General features: G+C 42.3%; 1 protein-coding gene across 1 annotated transcript in view; it reads right to left on the reverse strand.

Annotated features, from left to right (window-relative positions):
• The window catches only part of PER3 (period circadian regulator 3), a 60,987-nt gene that overhangs the window by 11,918 nt on the left and 31,184 nt on the right, over window positions 1-17,885 (reverse strand). The window contains 8 exon segments of the mRNA XM_058719232.1: window positions 4,441-4,528; window positions 6,368-6,631; window positions 6,633-6,758; window positions 6,760-7,010; window positions 7,421-7,666; window positions 12,885-13,058; window positions 13,280-13,386; window positions 13,847-13,979. Coding sequence (XP_058575215.1) covers window positions 4,441-4,528; window positions 6,368-6,631; window positions 6,633-6,758; window positions 6,760-7,010; window positions 7,421-7,666; window positions 12,885-13,058; window positions 13,280-13,386; window positions 13,847-13,979 — 1,389 coding nt within the window.

Raw genomic sequence — 17,885 nt, forward strand, 5'->3', positions numbered from 1 at the left:
GAATAGACACTTTCCATAGAAGACAACCAGGAGGCAAACAGATACATGAAAAGATGCTCAATGTCACTCATCATCAGGGAAATACAAATCAAGACCACAATGAAATACTACCTCACACCGGTCAGAATGACTAAAATTAACAACTCAGGAAACAACAGATGTTGGTGAGGATGTGGAGAAAAGGGAACACTTTTGCACTGTCGGTGGGAATACAAACTGGTGCAGCCACTCTGGAAAACGGTATGGAGGTTCCTCACAAAATTAAAAATAGAACTACCCTGCGACCCAGCAATTGCACTACTGGGAATTTATCCGAAGGATACAGGAGTGCTGATTTGAAGGGGCATATGTACCCTGATGTTTACAGTAGCACTATCAACAATAGCCAAATTATGAAAAGAGCCCAAATGTCCACTGACTGATGAATGGATAAAGAAGATGTGGTATATATACAATGGAACACTACTCGGTGATGAAAAAGAATGAAATCTTGCCATTTGCAACAACGTGGATGAAACTAGAGCGTATTATGCTAAGCGAAATCAGTCATCCGGAGAAAGACAGATATCATATGGTTTCACTCATATATAGAATTTGAGAAACTCAACTGATGAACACAGGGGAAGGGAAGGGAGAATAAGATAAAAACAGGGAGGTAAACCATAAGAGACTCTTAAGTACAGAGAACAAACTGAGGGTTGCTGGAGGGGAGGTGGGGGGGGGATGGGCTAGATGGGTGCTGGGCATTAAGGAGGGCACCTGTTGGGATGAGCACTGGGTGTCATATGTAAGAGATGAATCACTGGGTTCTGCTCCTGAAGCCAAGATTACACTATATGTTAACTAACTTGAATATTAAAAAAAAAAAAAAAAGTTAAACAATGCATGTTAGTCATGTTACTTCTCACTGTCTTGTCTATAGTCAAAATTATGATCTATAATTCCATTTTGTCACCCAAATTCCATATATTTTTCTAAGTGTTATCAGCACATATTAATAAATAATTTTGATGAGGGGAAGAAAAGTACTTAGGAATAAACTTAACCGAAGGGATAAAAGACCTATATTCCGAAAACTGTAGGACACTAATGAAAAAAACTGAAGACACAAACAAATGGAAAGATATTTAGTGCTCATGAATGGGAAGAATTAATCATTAAAATGTCCATACTACCCAAAGCAATCTAAAGATTCAATGTAATACCTAGCAAAATACCAAAAGTATTTTTCACAGGAGTGGAACAAATAATCCTAAAATTTGTATGAACTACAAAAGACTCTGAATACCCAAAGCAAATTGGAAAATGAAGAACAAAGCTGGAGGTATCACAATCCCAGATTTTAATATATACTACAAGGCTACAGTAATCCAAATGGTATGGTACTGGTACAAAAACCAACACATAGATCAATGGAACAGAATAGAGTCCAGAAAGAAATCCATGCTCATATAGTCAATTAATCTATGATGAAGAATGTAAAAGGAGGAAAAGACAGGATCCCCAATAAATGGGATTAGAAAAATTGGACAGCAACATGCAAAAGGATGAAAAACTGGACCACTTTCTGATGCCACTAAAATAAACTCAAAATGGATTAAAGACCTAAATTTGAGATGTGAATTCATAAAACTTCTAGAAGAAAAGGTAGTCATCTTTTTTGACACTGGCCTTAACAACATATTTAAGGATATGTCCACTCAAGCAAGAGAAACAAAAGCAAAAGCAAACTACTGGGACTACACCAAAATAAAAAGTTTGTGTACAATAATGGAAGCCATCAAAAAAAGAAAAGGCAGGGGTGCCTGGATGACTCAATCGGTTAAGTGTCCAACTTGATTTCGGCGCAGGTCATGATCCTGCAGTTTGTGAGATGGAGCCCTATGTCAGGCTTTACACTGACAGCGCGGAGCCCGCTTGGGATTCTCTCTCTTTCAAAAATAAACATTAAAAAAAATAAAAGACAAATTACTGAACGTGAGAAAATATTTGCAAAGGATGTATCTGATAAAGGACTAGTACACAAAATACATACAGAACTCATACAACTCAACACCAAAAAACCAATCTGATGAAAAAAATGGGCAGAGCACCTGAACAGACATTTCTCCATGGAAGACACAGAGATGACCAACAGACACATGAGAAGGTGCTCAACATCACTCATCATCAGGGAAATTAAAATCAAAACCACAATGAGATACCACCTAACACCTGTCAGAATGGCTAAAATCAATGACACAAGAAACAACAGGTATTGGCGAGGATGTGGAGAAAAGGGAATCCTTGTGTGCTGTTGGTGGAAACGTAAACTAGTGCAACCACTGTGAAAAAAAATATGCACCTCCCTAAAAAAAATTAAAAACAAAATTCCACGTGATCCAATAATTCTACTACTGGATATTTATACAAAGAAAACAAAAATACAAATACAAAAAGATACATGCATCCCTATGGTTACAGCACAATTATTTACAATAGCCAAAACATGGAAGTAACCTGTGTCCATAAATGGATGGATGGATGGATGGATGGATAAAGAAAATGTGGTATGTATATATACATATACAAATATATATACACACATATATATATTTACATATACATGTATATATGTGCATGTATATACACACACACACACACACACACACACACACACACACACACTGGAATATTACTCAGCCATAAAAAGGAATGAAATCTCGCCATTTGTGATAGCATGGCTGGAGTTAGAGTGCATGCTAAGTGAAACAGTGAAAGACAAACACCGTATGATTTCATACATATGTGGGATTTAAGAAACAAAACAAATGAACAAAGGGGAGAAAAAAGAGAGAAAGACAAACCAAGAAACAGACCCTTAACTCTAGAGAACTAATGGTTACCAGAGCGGAGGAGGATAGGAGGATAGGGGAAATAGGGGGTGGGGATTAAAGAGTACACTTATGGGGCGCCTGGGTGGCTCAGTCGGTTAAGCATCCGACTTCGGCCCAGGTCACGATCTCGCGGTCCGTGAGTTCGAGCCCCGCGTCGGGCTCTGGGCTGATGGCTCAGAGCCTGGAGCCTGCTTCTGATTCTGTGTCTCCCTCTCTCTCTGCCCCTCCCCCGTTCATGCTCTGTCTCTCTCTGTCTCAAAAATAATAAAATAAACATTAAAAAAAAAAAAAATTAAAAAAAAAAAAAAAAAGAGTACACTTATGATGAGTACTGAACGATGTACATAATTGCTGAGTCACCGTATTGTACAGGAAACAAATATAAAACTGTCTGTTAACTACACTAGAACTAAGATAAAAAACCTAAAAAAAAAGATGTGATACACACACACACACACACACACACACACACACACACCGGACTACTACTCAGTCTTAAAAAAGAATGAGACCTTGTCATTTGCAACAACATGGATGAACCTAGAGGGTATTTTGTTAAGTGAAATACGTCAGACAGAAAAAGACAAATACCATGATTTTGCTTACAAGGAGAATCTAAAAAACAGAAGAACAAATGAACCAGAAACAGACTCATAAATATGAAGAACATGCTGATGGTTGGTTGCCAGAGGGGAGGGGATGGGTTTAGGCAAAATGGGTGAAGGGCTTAAGAGGTACAAACTTCCAGGTATAGACAAATAAGTTAATGGAGATGAAAAGCACCACACAGGGAATACAATCAATAATACTGTCATAATATACGGTGAGAGATGGTAGTGACTACACCTCATGGTGAGCAGCACATAATGTATACAATTGCTGAATCACTATGTTGTACACTGGAAACTAACATAACGTTGTATATCAATAATACTTTAATAATAAAAATAAATAAATAAAGCTAATCATTCATTTACCGCATGACCTATCAATTTCATTCCTATGTATTTACCAAAGAGAAATGAAAACATATGTGTACAAAGACTCACACTCAATGTTCATAGCAGCAGTATTATTCATAATGCAACTGAATAACCATCAACTGGTGAACGGATGTCAGCACAGTTTAATTGTACTTGGTAATAGGAAGGAACACCAGTAAGGATCAATCTCAGTAGCACTGGCTTACCTGAAAGAATCCCTACACAAAAGACTATATGCTGGATGATTCAATTCACATAAAATTATAAAAAATCAGAACTACAGTGACAGAGAACAGATCAGCGGTTGCCAGGAGCTGGAATATCAGGGTAGAGACTGACTCTAAAGGGTCACAGAAGAACTGTTCCAGGCGATGGAAATGCTCTGTACGGTCACTGTGGTGCCGGTTACACAAATGCATACATTTGTCAGAACCGGTGAATTCTATTGTATGTAAACGCACCCCAATAAACCTTTTAAACAAAGACAAATTACTCCCGCACCAGGGCCCAAACCAGATGGCCCATTACACAGTGATCTCCTGGCAACAGAGTTTGGAGAATTCATCATTTTGATCCACTACCTGACACTGCAGAACCTGTTCTGGAAGGAGACTCCTCGTGAAGTAATGCCGTGTAACTGTGCTTATTCCCGCTGTTGCCTACGACACGCTGCAGAAGGGAAGGCCACAAGAAGAGATTTTTAACATCTCAGGCATCATATTACAAAATAACTGGCAGATCTTGAAGTTCACACGTTAAACAGAATGAAGCACATACATAACCGGCAAGCAAACAGTTCAGCCTGTCCCAACACGGTGGTCAAAGTCCCTTTGCACGGAACATGACATATATGGCTGAGTTTGCACCTGCTGCACGGGAGGCGCCACACGGTCGTACGCTTTAATTCTGCTGCCTTGTCATCCCGGATGTCCCGACCGTTTTGCCAGTTCTTAGCACTATTCCCAAAACGAGTATTACAGTGAATGGAAACAAAGTTGCAGCTACCCTGAGCTTATATGGCATGGGAAGAAGGACTACGTAAATATTACTTCACTTAATCCTCAGAATAAGCTATCAAGGTTCCGTCTCTTCATTTTTCAAGTCAGGAACAAAGGCAAAGGAAGGCTGACTGACTTGGTTCAGCGAACCGGCTGATCAAGTGACAGAGCGTCTGACTCCGCGTCTTATTCCACAGCCCGGCTCTGCTCACTAGGATACACTGCCTTGCATGAGATTCTAGCAAGTGCACTAATATCAGGCTTTCCAAACTGAGCATATTTTCTCTACCTGGATCATCATATTTTGACCATTTGTCCAACAATGGTATCATATCTTGAAGGGAGGACCAAGGAAAATTGTAAATATTGACACTTGTCTTGATTCCTACACCTAAGTATAGGAACATCAGATTCCACAGCTTAGCCAGATAAATATATCTGAGAATGGCTTTTTAGGTAAAGAGATAAACAGTTAAGGGAAAATGACCCACACAATTTTTGGTTTTGAAAACGATGTGTGTAAGTATCCAACAAAAACTGCCTACTCTAGTGATAAGTCAATGACAAACAGCGGCCCCTCCCTTCTCCATACACACCTCACCTCGGTCCCTCAACCATGCCTGCAAGGGGACACTCACTCAGTTCGGGTCTTGTCAGTATGGTTTACTCCCAACTTACCAGAACACAACCCCAGTTGTAAGGAAGAAAATACATTTTGTACGCAATGACTATGTCAAATTAAATGACTGGATATCGCATTTTAAAGGCGGGGGAGGGGCGCCTGGGTGGCTCAGTCGGTTGAGCATCTGACGTCGGCTCACATCATGATCTCGCGGTTCGTGGGTTAAAGCCCCGCATCGGGCTCTGTCTGACAGCTTGGAGCCTGGAGCCTGCTTTGGATTCTGTGTACCCACCTCTCTGCACCTCCCTCACTCATGCTCTGTCTCGCTCTGTCTCTCAAAAATAAACAGATGTTAAAAAAAAAAAAAAATTTAAAGGCGGGGAGCCCGGTTCACATAGAAAATGTGAAAGACAGCACTTTGGGAAATACTACCAAGTATCTAAGGAACCAGGACTCAGCAGGCTCTTTAGTTCTTGCTTGTTACACGGAGTCAGGGGGATACAGTGCAAATCACAGCGCACAGTCTCAGCCACAGCTATGACGCTGATTACCTGCTCGGCCTTCAGTGTCGGCCCTGGTGCGAGTGCCTTAATTTTAATAAGAGGACGCACATTTATTCAACGTTGTTTTTTTTTTTTTTTATTTATTTTTGGGACAGAGAGAGACAGAGCATGAACGGGGGAGGGGCAGAGAGAGAGGGAGACACAGAACCGGAAACAGGCTCCGGGCTCCGAGCCGTCGGCCCAGAGCCCGACGCGGGGCTCGAACCCACGGACCGCGAGATCGCGACCTGGCTGAAGTCGGACGCCTCACCGACTGCGCCACCCAGGCGCCCCGAGGACGCACATTTATGTTCTCACTCACACGCTAGAAGTTAGTGTCACTTACATCCTCGGCTTCTGGGCAAATGCCCCTTCTCATCTGATCTGAAGATTCGCGGGATCTGAGCGTGTCTTCCTGCAGTAAGTTGAGCCACAGTGGTGAGCTGCTCCTCGAGGTCGCGAGTGTGTGCTCTTCACGCGGCGTCTCCCATTTCCCCTCAGCTCGCCTTCGGCTGAGGACCGACCACGGGGGTTCCAGGCTGGCAGCCACTGCTGATGCTGAGGGTGGAATTTCGGAAGAGTCTGGTGCTCCCAAGAACGGATATGGGGCGGAAGGATGGTGACAAAAGGGGACGGCCAAGGGGTTCGTGCAGGAAAATGGTCATCAAAGTATCTAAGTAGAGAGGAGGGGGGGCAGGAAAAGACTGCAAGCAGTTGGGCAAACGTGGCTCAGACAGACATTCGAACGGAGCCACTGCTGCCACGGGGCAGGGCCGGGACGGGGGAAGGAGCCGGGCACGACAGGCCGGAGGCCCACGGAGAGGAGGCGAGGGAGGGGCCCCAGGGCTGTGTGTCCTGGACGTCCCCTCGCGAGTGGGGACAGAAGGCGTCCTTAGTGCCACTGCTGCCCGGCAGCTGTGGCAGCTTCTTCCCCTTGTGCTTCCCCTTCTTGCCGCCGGCCACGCTGCTCTGCTTGGAAGCGGAGCCTCCTGAAAGGATGAAGGGGGCGCATATTACGGAAACTAGACCCCAAAAAGAGAAGAACGCCATTCCTTCACAGGTAACTGTAAGCAGATGAAGAAGCCACGACACCTGCCAACAGGAACCGCATCCACTACCACGGCTACTAAAAAGACGAGCAAGAGCCCAGATAAAAGCTGCTGCTAGAAGATAAACTTACTTCAGAATCTCTCAATCACTTTCTTATCGAATCAGCTTCTCAGATCCAGCATCTAAGAAATCGTCGTCCCAGACAACAAACTGTCGGCAGGAATTTCGTTCAGCATCTCTCCCATCTGTTTCTTAAAAACAACCCCCCAATTCTTCACTTCCTCTCTCCCAGTACTTACACATATTTATGGAATTGATAAATGAGGCACGGTTTTTAAAACGTAACTACCGTGAACGTACGAATGTTTAGCTTTGCTTCTGCTTTCTTGCGGAAGACAGGCTCTGTAGGGCAATGACAGGATCTTTTCTCGGAATTTATCAACATAATTCTGTTCCTCCTTCTGTGCGTGGGCTGACAGCATGCCTTTTGTGAGCCCTACTTGTTGAAATTCTTCTGAGGTACGCGGACCTGGGTGTGAGCACGGGGTCCAGGGCTCACACGCTGGGACAGCATCCTCTGCCAGCGTGGCTTCTGCTGAGGTGGAAGGGGACAGATTTAATTTTAATTGCTATCAATCATTTGTATTTATTTCATTTTCACTAATCTAATTGCTTTTCAATAAATTTTTACAACCATTACTACAATAGCTGGACTATAAGAAACTTCATCAACCTAGCAAATAAGTTGTTTTATTTTTTTCTACCTTTCTTTAAACTCCTTGTACACTCGCATATACGTTTTACAGAGTTGTAACACTCAATGTGCATATACACATTTACTAATATCTTATTGTAAGTATTTTACCTTCTTAAATTCTTCAAATATGTTTTATCTTTGAATTAATTTTAAAAATCTGTAGTATATTCATGTGGTTCAAAAACAAGAAGCATTAAACAGGCAGTTAGTAAATTCTCCCCATTCCTGTCTACTATGTATCTAGTTCTCATTTATTTCCCCCACAGAAACTCCATTTCTTTTATTTCCTTCTATATCAGTCCAGATTCTTTATGCACCTATAAATAAGCATGAATACAGATTCATATTCCCCACCCCGATTTTTACTCAAAAGGCATAGAATATGTACACTCTCTACAGTTTTTTTCACTTAACAACATCCCCTCCCCACTTTTTTTTTTTTTTTTTTGAGAGAGAGAGAATGTGTACACACAGGGGAAAGGCAGAGGCAGAGGGAGAGAAAGAACCCCAAGCAGGCTCCATGCCTAGCACAGACCCCAATGCACGGCTTGAAATCATGACCGTGAGATCATGGCCTGAGCTGAAATCAAGAGTCGGACACTTAACTGACTGAGCCACCCAGGTGCCCCAGGAGCATCCCTTTTACCAGCACGAAGACAGCCATTGTACATTTTCTACATATCATAGTCTTCCATTTTATGTGTATACCACAACTTATTATAGTAAACACCTGTAAACATACTTGGAGTTGTCTTTTTAGATTTAAAATTGATAGTACTGGGGCACCTGGCTGGCTCAGGCAGAGGAGCGTATGACTCTTGATCTTGGAGTTATGAGTTCGAGCCCCACGAGCACTGGAAGAGGCAACCACATGGGTAAATAGTTGAAGAGATAACCAGTACCTACACGTGAGCAACAGCAGCGTGGGGTGGGATTTATAACATATGTGGAAGTAAGACATACGCCAACAGACAAAGGTCAGAAGGGGGAAGCAGAAGTACACTATTCTTGGATTTTTATGCTATACCTGAAGTGATACAGTATTTCCAGAAGGTAGACAGTGAACAATTGAACATGTATACCCTAAGTCCCTAAGCAGCCATGAAAGTGAAGCTCACTCTAAACATAAACATACCTGGGTTAAAAGCAAAAAGGCAGAAAAGATAGAACATGCTAATACTGATTTAAAAAATGCTAGAGTGAATATATTAATATGAAACAGAGTGTATTTTAGAGTCAAGACTATACAAGGGATAAAGAAGATCATTTCACAATGATAAAAGGGCCAATTCAGAAGAAGGCTAAACATTTATGCACAAAATAAAAAGTTCTTTCAAAACACGTGAAGCAAAAACCAGTTTTACCACAAGGAGAAATGGACAAATGCATAATTACGGTCAGAGATTTCAGGACTCCTTGCGAAGCAGAACAAATACTGAGAGGACTAGTTAGGACAGACAAGACCTGAACAACAGTATCAACCAACCTGACCTGGTTTCCACTGAGAAAATATTCAACCAACAGCAGAATAAACCTTCTTTCCCAGTGCACAAAGAACAGCCATCAAGGTAGAACACATCACAGACCATAAAACAAGGCTCAACAAATACAGAAGAATTCGAGTTTCGTATTTTCTTGGACCACAAGGGGATTAAATTAGAAATCAGTAACAGAAAGAACTGTGGAAAGCCCCCAAATACGTGGTACTGAAGTAATGTGAGATAACAAATATAGATACATGATGACATAAGTGATTTCAAAGGAGGTGGTTAGGGGATAGTAGTCGGTATTTGAACACAATGAAAATGACACAATACAGCCAAATGTGTGTAACGCAGCTAGAGGTAAAAAAGAAAATTTGTATTAAAATCCATTAGGAGGGGCACCTGGGTGGCTCAGTTGGTTAAGCACCCGACTCTTGGTTTTGGCTCAGGTCATGGTCTCACAATTCATGAGTTTGGGCTCCAACATCAGGTTCTGCTCTGATAGTGTGGAGCCTACTTGAGATTCTCTCTCTCTCCCCCTCTCTCTCTGCCCCTCCCCTCCTCGTTCTCTTTCTCAAGATAAATAAACTTTAAAAAAACTTTTTTTAATCCATTAGGAAAGAAGTATGTCCAAAATCAATTCAGCTTCCCCGTCGAGAGACTGGAAAGCGAAGAGCAAGATAAAACGAAAGTGGAAGAAAGGAAACAGTAAAAATCAGAGGAGAAATCAGTGACATAGAAAACATGAAAACAATGAACCAAGCCAGTGCAACTGTAAGCTGGTGCTTTGAGAAGGCCAATCTAATCGATCAACTCCAGCCAGACTGATCAGAGAAAAAGGAGAAGACATGAAGGTGACAACCTCCGAAATGACAGATGGAACATCATTAGAGATCTTACTGGTGTCAAAAGAAGAATAAGAGAACATTATGCACATGTTTATTCCAATAAATTTGACACTGTAGACAAAACAGACCAAGTCTTTGAAAGGCAGGCAATAACAAAGTTCACTCAACAAGTAGAAAACCTGAACAGCCCTGAATCTGTAGTTAAAAACTTTGCCAAGAAAACTCTAACCCCAGATGGCTTCACTGATTTCTAACTGAATTAGCTCTCGCCAGAGAGCATAGTATGTACAACGTTATTTTGAGACGTAGTACAGCCCAACATATTTTATACCTCAATGAATGCATGGCGTAGGCTTGAAAAGAACTCGTATTGTGCAGATACTGGGTGCTATGTTCTCTGAATGTAAATGACAGCATTGCTCAGATCATCTACTGCTTTACTCGTTTTTTTTAACTAGATGTTTTATTAACTGCACAGAAGCAGTGTTACATTCTTCAATGGTTATGGAAAGTCTATTTTTTTCTAACTCTTTCCATTTTTACTTCCTACCTTGGAAACTCTATTAGCAAATATACATAATGTATTATGATTGTTGTGTCTCCCTGGTGAACTGCTCACCACTATGAACCATCTCTAGGAAGACTCTGTCTTGAACCCTAGTTTATCACCACTGGCACGCCAGTCCTCCTGTGCTCGTCATCTGCGTTGTGCCCCTTTTCTCATTCATTTATCCTCAATCCCTTGGTGGATTATATTTAAACTGTACTTTCCAGCCAATACATAGCTGGGTCTTGATTTTTTTTTTAATCTGTTCTGACAATTTCTGCCTTTTAAGTGGAGGGGATACAGTTAGATTTAGAGCTATTATTATGGGTTTGACATGTTCCCTCTGGTGATGGTGGATGTTGCTCTATTCCTCCTTTTCTGCCCTTCTTTTGGATCATTTGTGTGTTTCTTAAAATTACACTGTAACTTATCTCCTGGCTTTATTTCACAGGCCATCTTGACCCTGTTATGGATTAAAAAATATGTTAACGGCAATGGTTTCTGGAGACTGCTTATTAATGTCTGATTCCCTTCTCTGCCACTCATTTGCTACATAACTTTGCGCAAGTCACTTAACTCCTTTGTGCCTTAACTGTTCTGTATACGAAATGGAGGCCATAGCTTGCAGGGAAATGCATTTGGAGTCATGGTCCTCAGAACCAATCGTTTAATTAGAGTCAGGGTGTAAACTGCACGAATTAGGCTTTTCAGAGAGCAAAAGACATACAGATACTTTACAGAGACCGTGCTTCTGTTTCTTCTCCTTGGAAGAAACATGTGGTCCCACAGATGCTGAGATTGGTTTAAGATCAGAACAAACAATTATCAATAAATTCCCTTCAGTGAGAGCTTACAGGCTTTACTATCAATCTTTCAAAATGGTAATACACACCAGATTACAAAAAGTATAGTGGCATGACCACAAAATCTTTCCCCATTGGATGAGACCCCACCTTGTATGGGCTGAGTCACCGGCAGCTATTATGTCCACACTGGAATCGAAAGTATTAAGAAAAGGTATACTAAAAAATTGTGCAGCTGCTCTTTCCCGGGGGACTGGCTCAGCTCCAATAAAACTCTATTTTCAGTTCATTAGAAACAGAATCTAAGCTCCAACTGTTGTGTCTCTGGTCTCTTCCCACCGACCCCCAGCCTGCCTGTCAATACTGCACTCTCCGTCTCCAAGGGTCAGTGTCAAGATTAGATGAGTTAATTCCTATGAAAGACTAAGGACAGATGGCTGCACACCGTAAGAGCTCAACACGTTTCCTGATGGGCCACTGAAGACCAGCATCAAGAAGTTAGATAACCCCAAAACCTGATTTAACACCTTTGTCACCACTACTTCATCCACCAAATTGTCGTAAGGACAAAGTCAAAGGGTAGGAGACGGTAAAAAGGAACAAAAAGTAGACATCGGAAGAATTTACCAAGTCATTATGCTGCTAAAAGGAAGAGATATTTTTTTCCTTTGTTTTCTTAAAAACCCTTTTTAACACCCCACAGGCCCTCAGGGGTTTCCCACCTGCCCCGCCCCCCACTGAGAATGTGGGGCACACTCATACGCACACATGCACACCTCGCCCGATGGCCGCTGGGTAGCCCCCTTCCAACGTCCACAAGAACTGTGGCATGGCGTGGCATCCAGCCTGGGGGGGTGGGCAGTGGAGTCTGAAGGAGAAGGGACAGGCATCCCCAACTCCTCACAGGCGCCCAAAAGGAAGAGAGTTTTGAACACACTCTCCTCATTGTTATCAGGCCAATATAAAAATCTGGATGTGTATACGGTCCATCTGGTCACGGCCAATGTCAGTCTGACAAGGACACCTTCTCTCAAGGGCAACAACAAAGTGGCCTAAGGCAGCCTCATAAACAACCTCATTAGTGATAGTTAACACTTGCCGAGGACTTACTACCACGTCACTGGGTTCTGTTAGTTCTAAGTGCCTTCCGCGTGTCAGCTGATGTGATCAACGAGTGACAATGATTTAGAAATGCGGTCCAAACTGTGTAACCGATACAAAGGTGGTATTTCTAAAACTACGGGCTGATTTAAAGAAAGGACGACGTAATTATAATCCAGAAGTCATTCTTAAGTAACTGATATTAATGACGTGTTTTCTCACGACCCCGAATTTCATAGGCGTGTTCTTTAGAGCAGGAGGTAAACGTGGCACCTGACTCTGGCGGCGGGGCGTGGACAACGGTGCTGCCGTAGCTACACTGGCTCGTGCCAGAGCCCAGGCTCAGCGCCGCCGGGGACAGGCTCCTGGGGGCGCGTCCTGCAGCGTCTGTGGACCGCCTGGCAGTAGACGTCTCCAAGTGAGCTGTGGCTGGGGTCTGAGGCGCAGCTGGGGGCATGAGAGAAACCGACAGTGAAAAGAAAAATCCTCAAAGGAAATTTATGTTAAAGACCAAGTTTGTAGGTGTTTATAACTGGCCATTAAGGAGCAATAGGAAACCAGGATTGTCGGTGATTCACGAAACAAGTAGAGACCAAACCCTGAAGGCAAACCAGAAAGGGATGGCTCTGTGCCCACCCTCTGGCTGGCTAGGAGGGCACTCGCGTTACCGTGCAAGGTCTGGGCATCATTTGCCTCGTGCTTCTGTCTGTCTTCCGAGGATGAAGAGGACGCGCTCTTCCTTTTCAAAGCTGGAACGTCGCAGCTCCTCGGGTATCTGCAACAACGTAACTAGGTCATGTGTGCCTCCCTGGCCCCTAATTTTGCCACTTCCCACATTTCTGCTCTTCTCACGGCACTTTTGCGTGGGTATGCCCTACACTTTGCTTTGATGAGGTCTTCCCTGACTGTCCCAGCCTGAATCACTGGAGTGTCACATCTCTTTTACTGTGGCCTGGAATTGATCTCCAAACCTTGGCTCGTTTAATTTTTATCATCAAGGTCTTGTCTTCTCAACTGTGCCACGGCTCCCTCAAAGAAGGGACCAATCTTCCTTTTTTGCATCCCTTGAAATGTTCAATTTATTATAAACTGTAGGCAGGTACTCCATAAATACTTACTGACTTATAGTGAACAATCAAGACAATAGATATTAAGTACGATGGAAGGTGTGTGCTTACAGAGACAACGTATGCTTTTGGAAAAACTGGCATGTTCTCAAAACTTGTGTCTCACACCTGATAACACTGTCAATGCAGTTTATTTGCCGATAAGATGGGCTATGCTGGTCTTTTCTCCAATCTTCACTAGACTCCACGTGCATGCTATTGTCTTTCAACGTCAGGAAGGCAGAAGAGACCTTCTGCTCATCTGAAACGGAAAGGATGTGTAATTAAAAATATTATATACCTATGAACTTACCCCACAAAATTAGATCAGGTCCTTTAGCATGTGTACTTTCAGTAGAACATTCTGTAGCTATTAAAAACAAGCTCAGATCTAAAAAAAAAAAAAAAAAAAAAAATGCACTGATACAGAAAGGCATCCATGCAAAATGATCACATTTGTCTTTTGTTTTTTACAAAAAAGAGGTGAAACAAATGTTTCAGCAAAGACTATCGAGGAATAAAACTATCAGGTAAAAGGCTGATGGAGACTCTACAATACTGAGCTGACACTACCTGCCGACTGGTTGATCCTGGCCTCACCGGGACGGGGGCAACCAGACACAACGTGAAGTGTAAGGGGCTGCCAGGCAGATGCTGTGTCCAACAGAACTTTCTGCAATGACAGAACTGTTCCTCATCTGTACTGTCTAATATGGTAGCCACTGACACCTCATGCAACAATTAAGCATGTGAAATGTGGCCACAGCAACTGAGGAACTAAATTTTAAGTTTTATTTATTTGTAAAGAATTTGAATTTAGATTGCCAACGTGGCTAGTAGCTGCCGTACTGGATAGCAGAGGTACAGAGGGAAGACACACGGCCTCAGGCTGGAGCACTGAAGAACTTCAACCTTGTGTAGAGAGCAATGAGCTAATAATGGAGATGGAAGAAGAGCATGGAGACAGGTAAGAGAGAGCCCGCCAAATATGGCGTCACAGAGACCCAGAAGGTAAACTGGTTCAAGGAACGAGTAACTATGTTCAGGACTGCTGAGGGGCTGGGTTAGCCACGGTTGTTGTTGTTATTAACGAAGGTCATCTGAGCTGCGTGGAAGAGACCACTCAATTTCTGGAGGGAATTAACTGAAAGATGACTCGTTAACTTTCACTTATGAACCTTTATACTTTTAATTCTTTAATAATTTTAAACTCAAAGAGGGCTACAAAAATAGTAGAGTTCCCAAATACCCTCTACCCAGCACCCACTTATGTAACATCTTGCAGAACTGTAACAGGATGAACAAAACTAAGGAATTCACAGTGGCACACTGCCAATCAACCACAGCCTATTTGGATTTCACCTGCTGCACCATGAACTGTCATTTTCTGCTCCAGGATCCAACCTGAGATTCACAGTGATCTCAAGTGTCAATGTCTCAGTCTCTCCTGGTCTCTCCTGATCTGCCCCTTGATGTGATTTCCCTGATGTTCTCTATGATGAGGCTGAGGTTATGCATCTTGGGGAGGGTTCCTGCAGAGGTGCTGTGCCCTTCCCCGTGCCCCACACCACAGGGGTACATGACCTTGACATATTTTGTTGTGGGTGTTGTCAGCCTTCATCACTGGTTAAGCTGCTGTCTGCTAGAGTTCTCCCTGGAAAAGTCCTTGAATGGACTTAATGCCACCAAACTGCACATTTAAAAATGGTGAAGGGGCACCTGGGTGGCTCAGGTGGTTAAGCTTCCAACTCTTGATTTTGGCTCAGGTCATGATCTCACAGTTCATGAGTTTGAGCCCCACATTGGGCTCTGTGCTGATGGCGCAGAGCCTGCTTGGGATTCTCTCTCTCTCCATCGCTGCCCCTTACCTGCTCTCTCTTTCTCTCTCCCCCTGAAATAACTTAAAAAATAAATAAAAATGTTAAAAAAATTTTTTAACATTTTAATTTATTTTTGAGAGACAGAGGGAGCCTATGAGCAGGAGAGGGGCAGAGAGAGAGGGAGACACAGAATCCAAAGCAGGCTCCAAGCTCTAAGCTGTCAGCACAGAGCCCGATGCGGGGCTCGAACCCACGAACTGTGAGATCACAACCTGAGCTGAAGTCGGATGCTTAACTGACTGAGCCACCCAGGACCCCCCCCCCCCCCCCAAATTTTAAAATGGTGAAAAAATATATATATATACATATGTATATGTATATACATGTACATACATATATATACCACAATTAAAAAGTATTTCAATTAATTTCAGCTTTCTCTGGAGGATATTCCCCACAGCAGTTATTACCGTGAATGTTTTTTCCCCTTTCAGATTTATTGAGATACAGCTGACATACAGCAATGTGTAAGTTTAAGGTGTACAACATAATGACCACTGATAGCAATTTCCTATTTCTACAAGGACTTCCTTGTAAATCCTTTCAATGGGGAAAACCAGTAAATATAATGCATGTATGCTAACCCTTGTCTATCCATCTGTCCATGCATCCATTAAATAGAAAGGCACGAGTTCATGCTGACACCTTCAACTCCAACCCAGCACCAAGAGTCAATTCTAACATTCCCTCTTTGCTGATCTGTAAGTTCCTTCTCTCATAGTGAGGAATCTGACTACTGTTATCTATAACATACACACCTGTTTGTTCAACCCTCCCTACGTCTAAATTACCTTTGGAATTGCTAACCCATACTCGGATAAGAAACAAGTTTATCAACTTGATTACAGTGTTCGTGTCCATTTGCATTTTGTATTTAGTCCTTGGGTATCCAGTTAACACACTGATTTCCAAAGTTACTTAGCTCCTTTCTTCCTTACACCCTCAGTATTTTAATGCCATTTATTTGTGATGCAGTTAGATTCATTTGTCACAGGCTTCCTATCACTTTGGGTTTCCTCTACATTCTGGGTGGGATGAGGTAGGCAGATCCATGACTTTTAGCAAATGCACACAAAGTTGTGTTTCTACCACCAGAGTAACAAACAGAATGTTTCCATCACTCAGAAATTTCCCTTCAGCTGTCCCTTTGTGGTCAATGCAGAAAGAATGCTTTTCTAGAATGGAATTGTAGAATACGTAACCTTTTCATTTTGACTTCTTCCACTTGGTAAAATGCATTTTAGATCCATATATGTTGCTGTAGGAATCAAGTCCCTTCCCTTTTACTGCTGAGTAATACTCCATTGTGTGGATGGACCGGTTTAACCATTTACCTAAATGGTGAATGACATCTTATGTTGTTTCCAATTTTTGATGAGCGTGAATGAAGTGTGATAAACACATAGACAAGTTTACGTGTGAATTCGAGTTTTTCTTTTGTTTGAGTAAATAAGAATGGAATTGCTGGGTCATATAGCAAAAGAGAGAATGTTTAGTTTGTAAGAAACTGCCAACCTTCTCAAAAGTGGTGTACAATTTGACATCACCTTCAGCACTGAGAGCTCCAGTTACTCTGCATTCTTGCCACAACTCGGTATAGTCAGTACTTTGTCTTTTACTTTTTAGCCATTCTAATTGGTGTGTGATGGTATCTCATGTGGTTTTCATTTCCTTATGACTGAGATTGAGCATGGTTTCCTATGCTATTTGCCATCTGGGTGTACTTCACTGGGAAAGTGTCAGATCTCTTGACCACTAAAAAAAAAAAAGTTTACTTATTTTGAGAGAGAGAGAGAGTGTGTGTGCCATGTGCACAGGTGAAGGGCTGAGAGAGAGGGAAAGAGAATCCCAAGCAGGCTCTGTGCCATCAGTGCAGAGCCCAACAAAGGGTTCAATCTCACGAACCGTGAGATCGTGACCTGAGCCGAAATCAAGAGTCGGAGGCTCAACCAACTGAGCCACCCAGGCACCCACTGACCATTTTCTGATTGGATTGTTTATCTTCCTATTGTTGAATTTTGACAGTTTTTTATGTGTTGTGGATATGAATTTTTTTATTGTACCTATAATTTGCAAATATTGTCTTTTCATTGTCTTAATAATGTCCTTCAAGGAGAAGTTTTTAATTTTGATACAGCCTATCTCATCGATTTTTTCTTTTATGGGTCATGCTTTTGATATTGTATCTAAAACCTCTTTGCCAAACCCAAGATCACAAAGATTTTCTCCTAAGATTTCTTCTAGAAGTTTATAGTTTTAAGTTTTACATTTAGGTCTATAATCAAGTT

This window comes from Neofelis nebulosa, chromosome 2, assembly GCF_028018385.1.
Source record: "Neofelis nebulosa isolate mNeoNeb1 chromosome 2, mNeoNeb1.pri, whole genome shotgun sequence".
NCBI classification, from domain to species: Eukaryota; Metazoa; Chordata; class Mammalia; order Carnivora; family Felidae; genus Neofelis; species Neofelis nebulosa.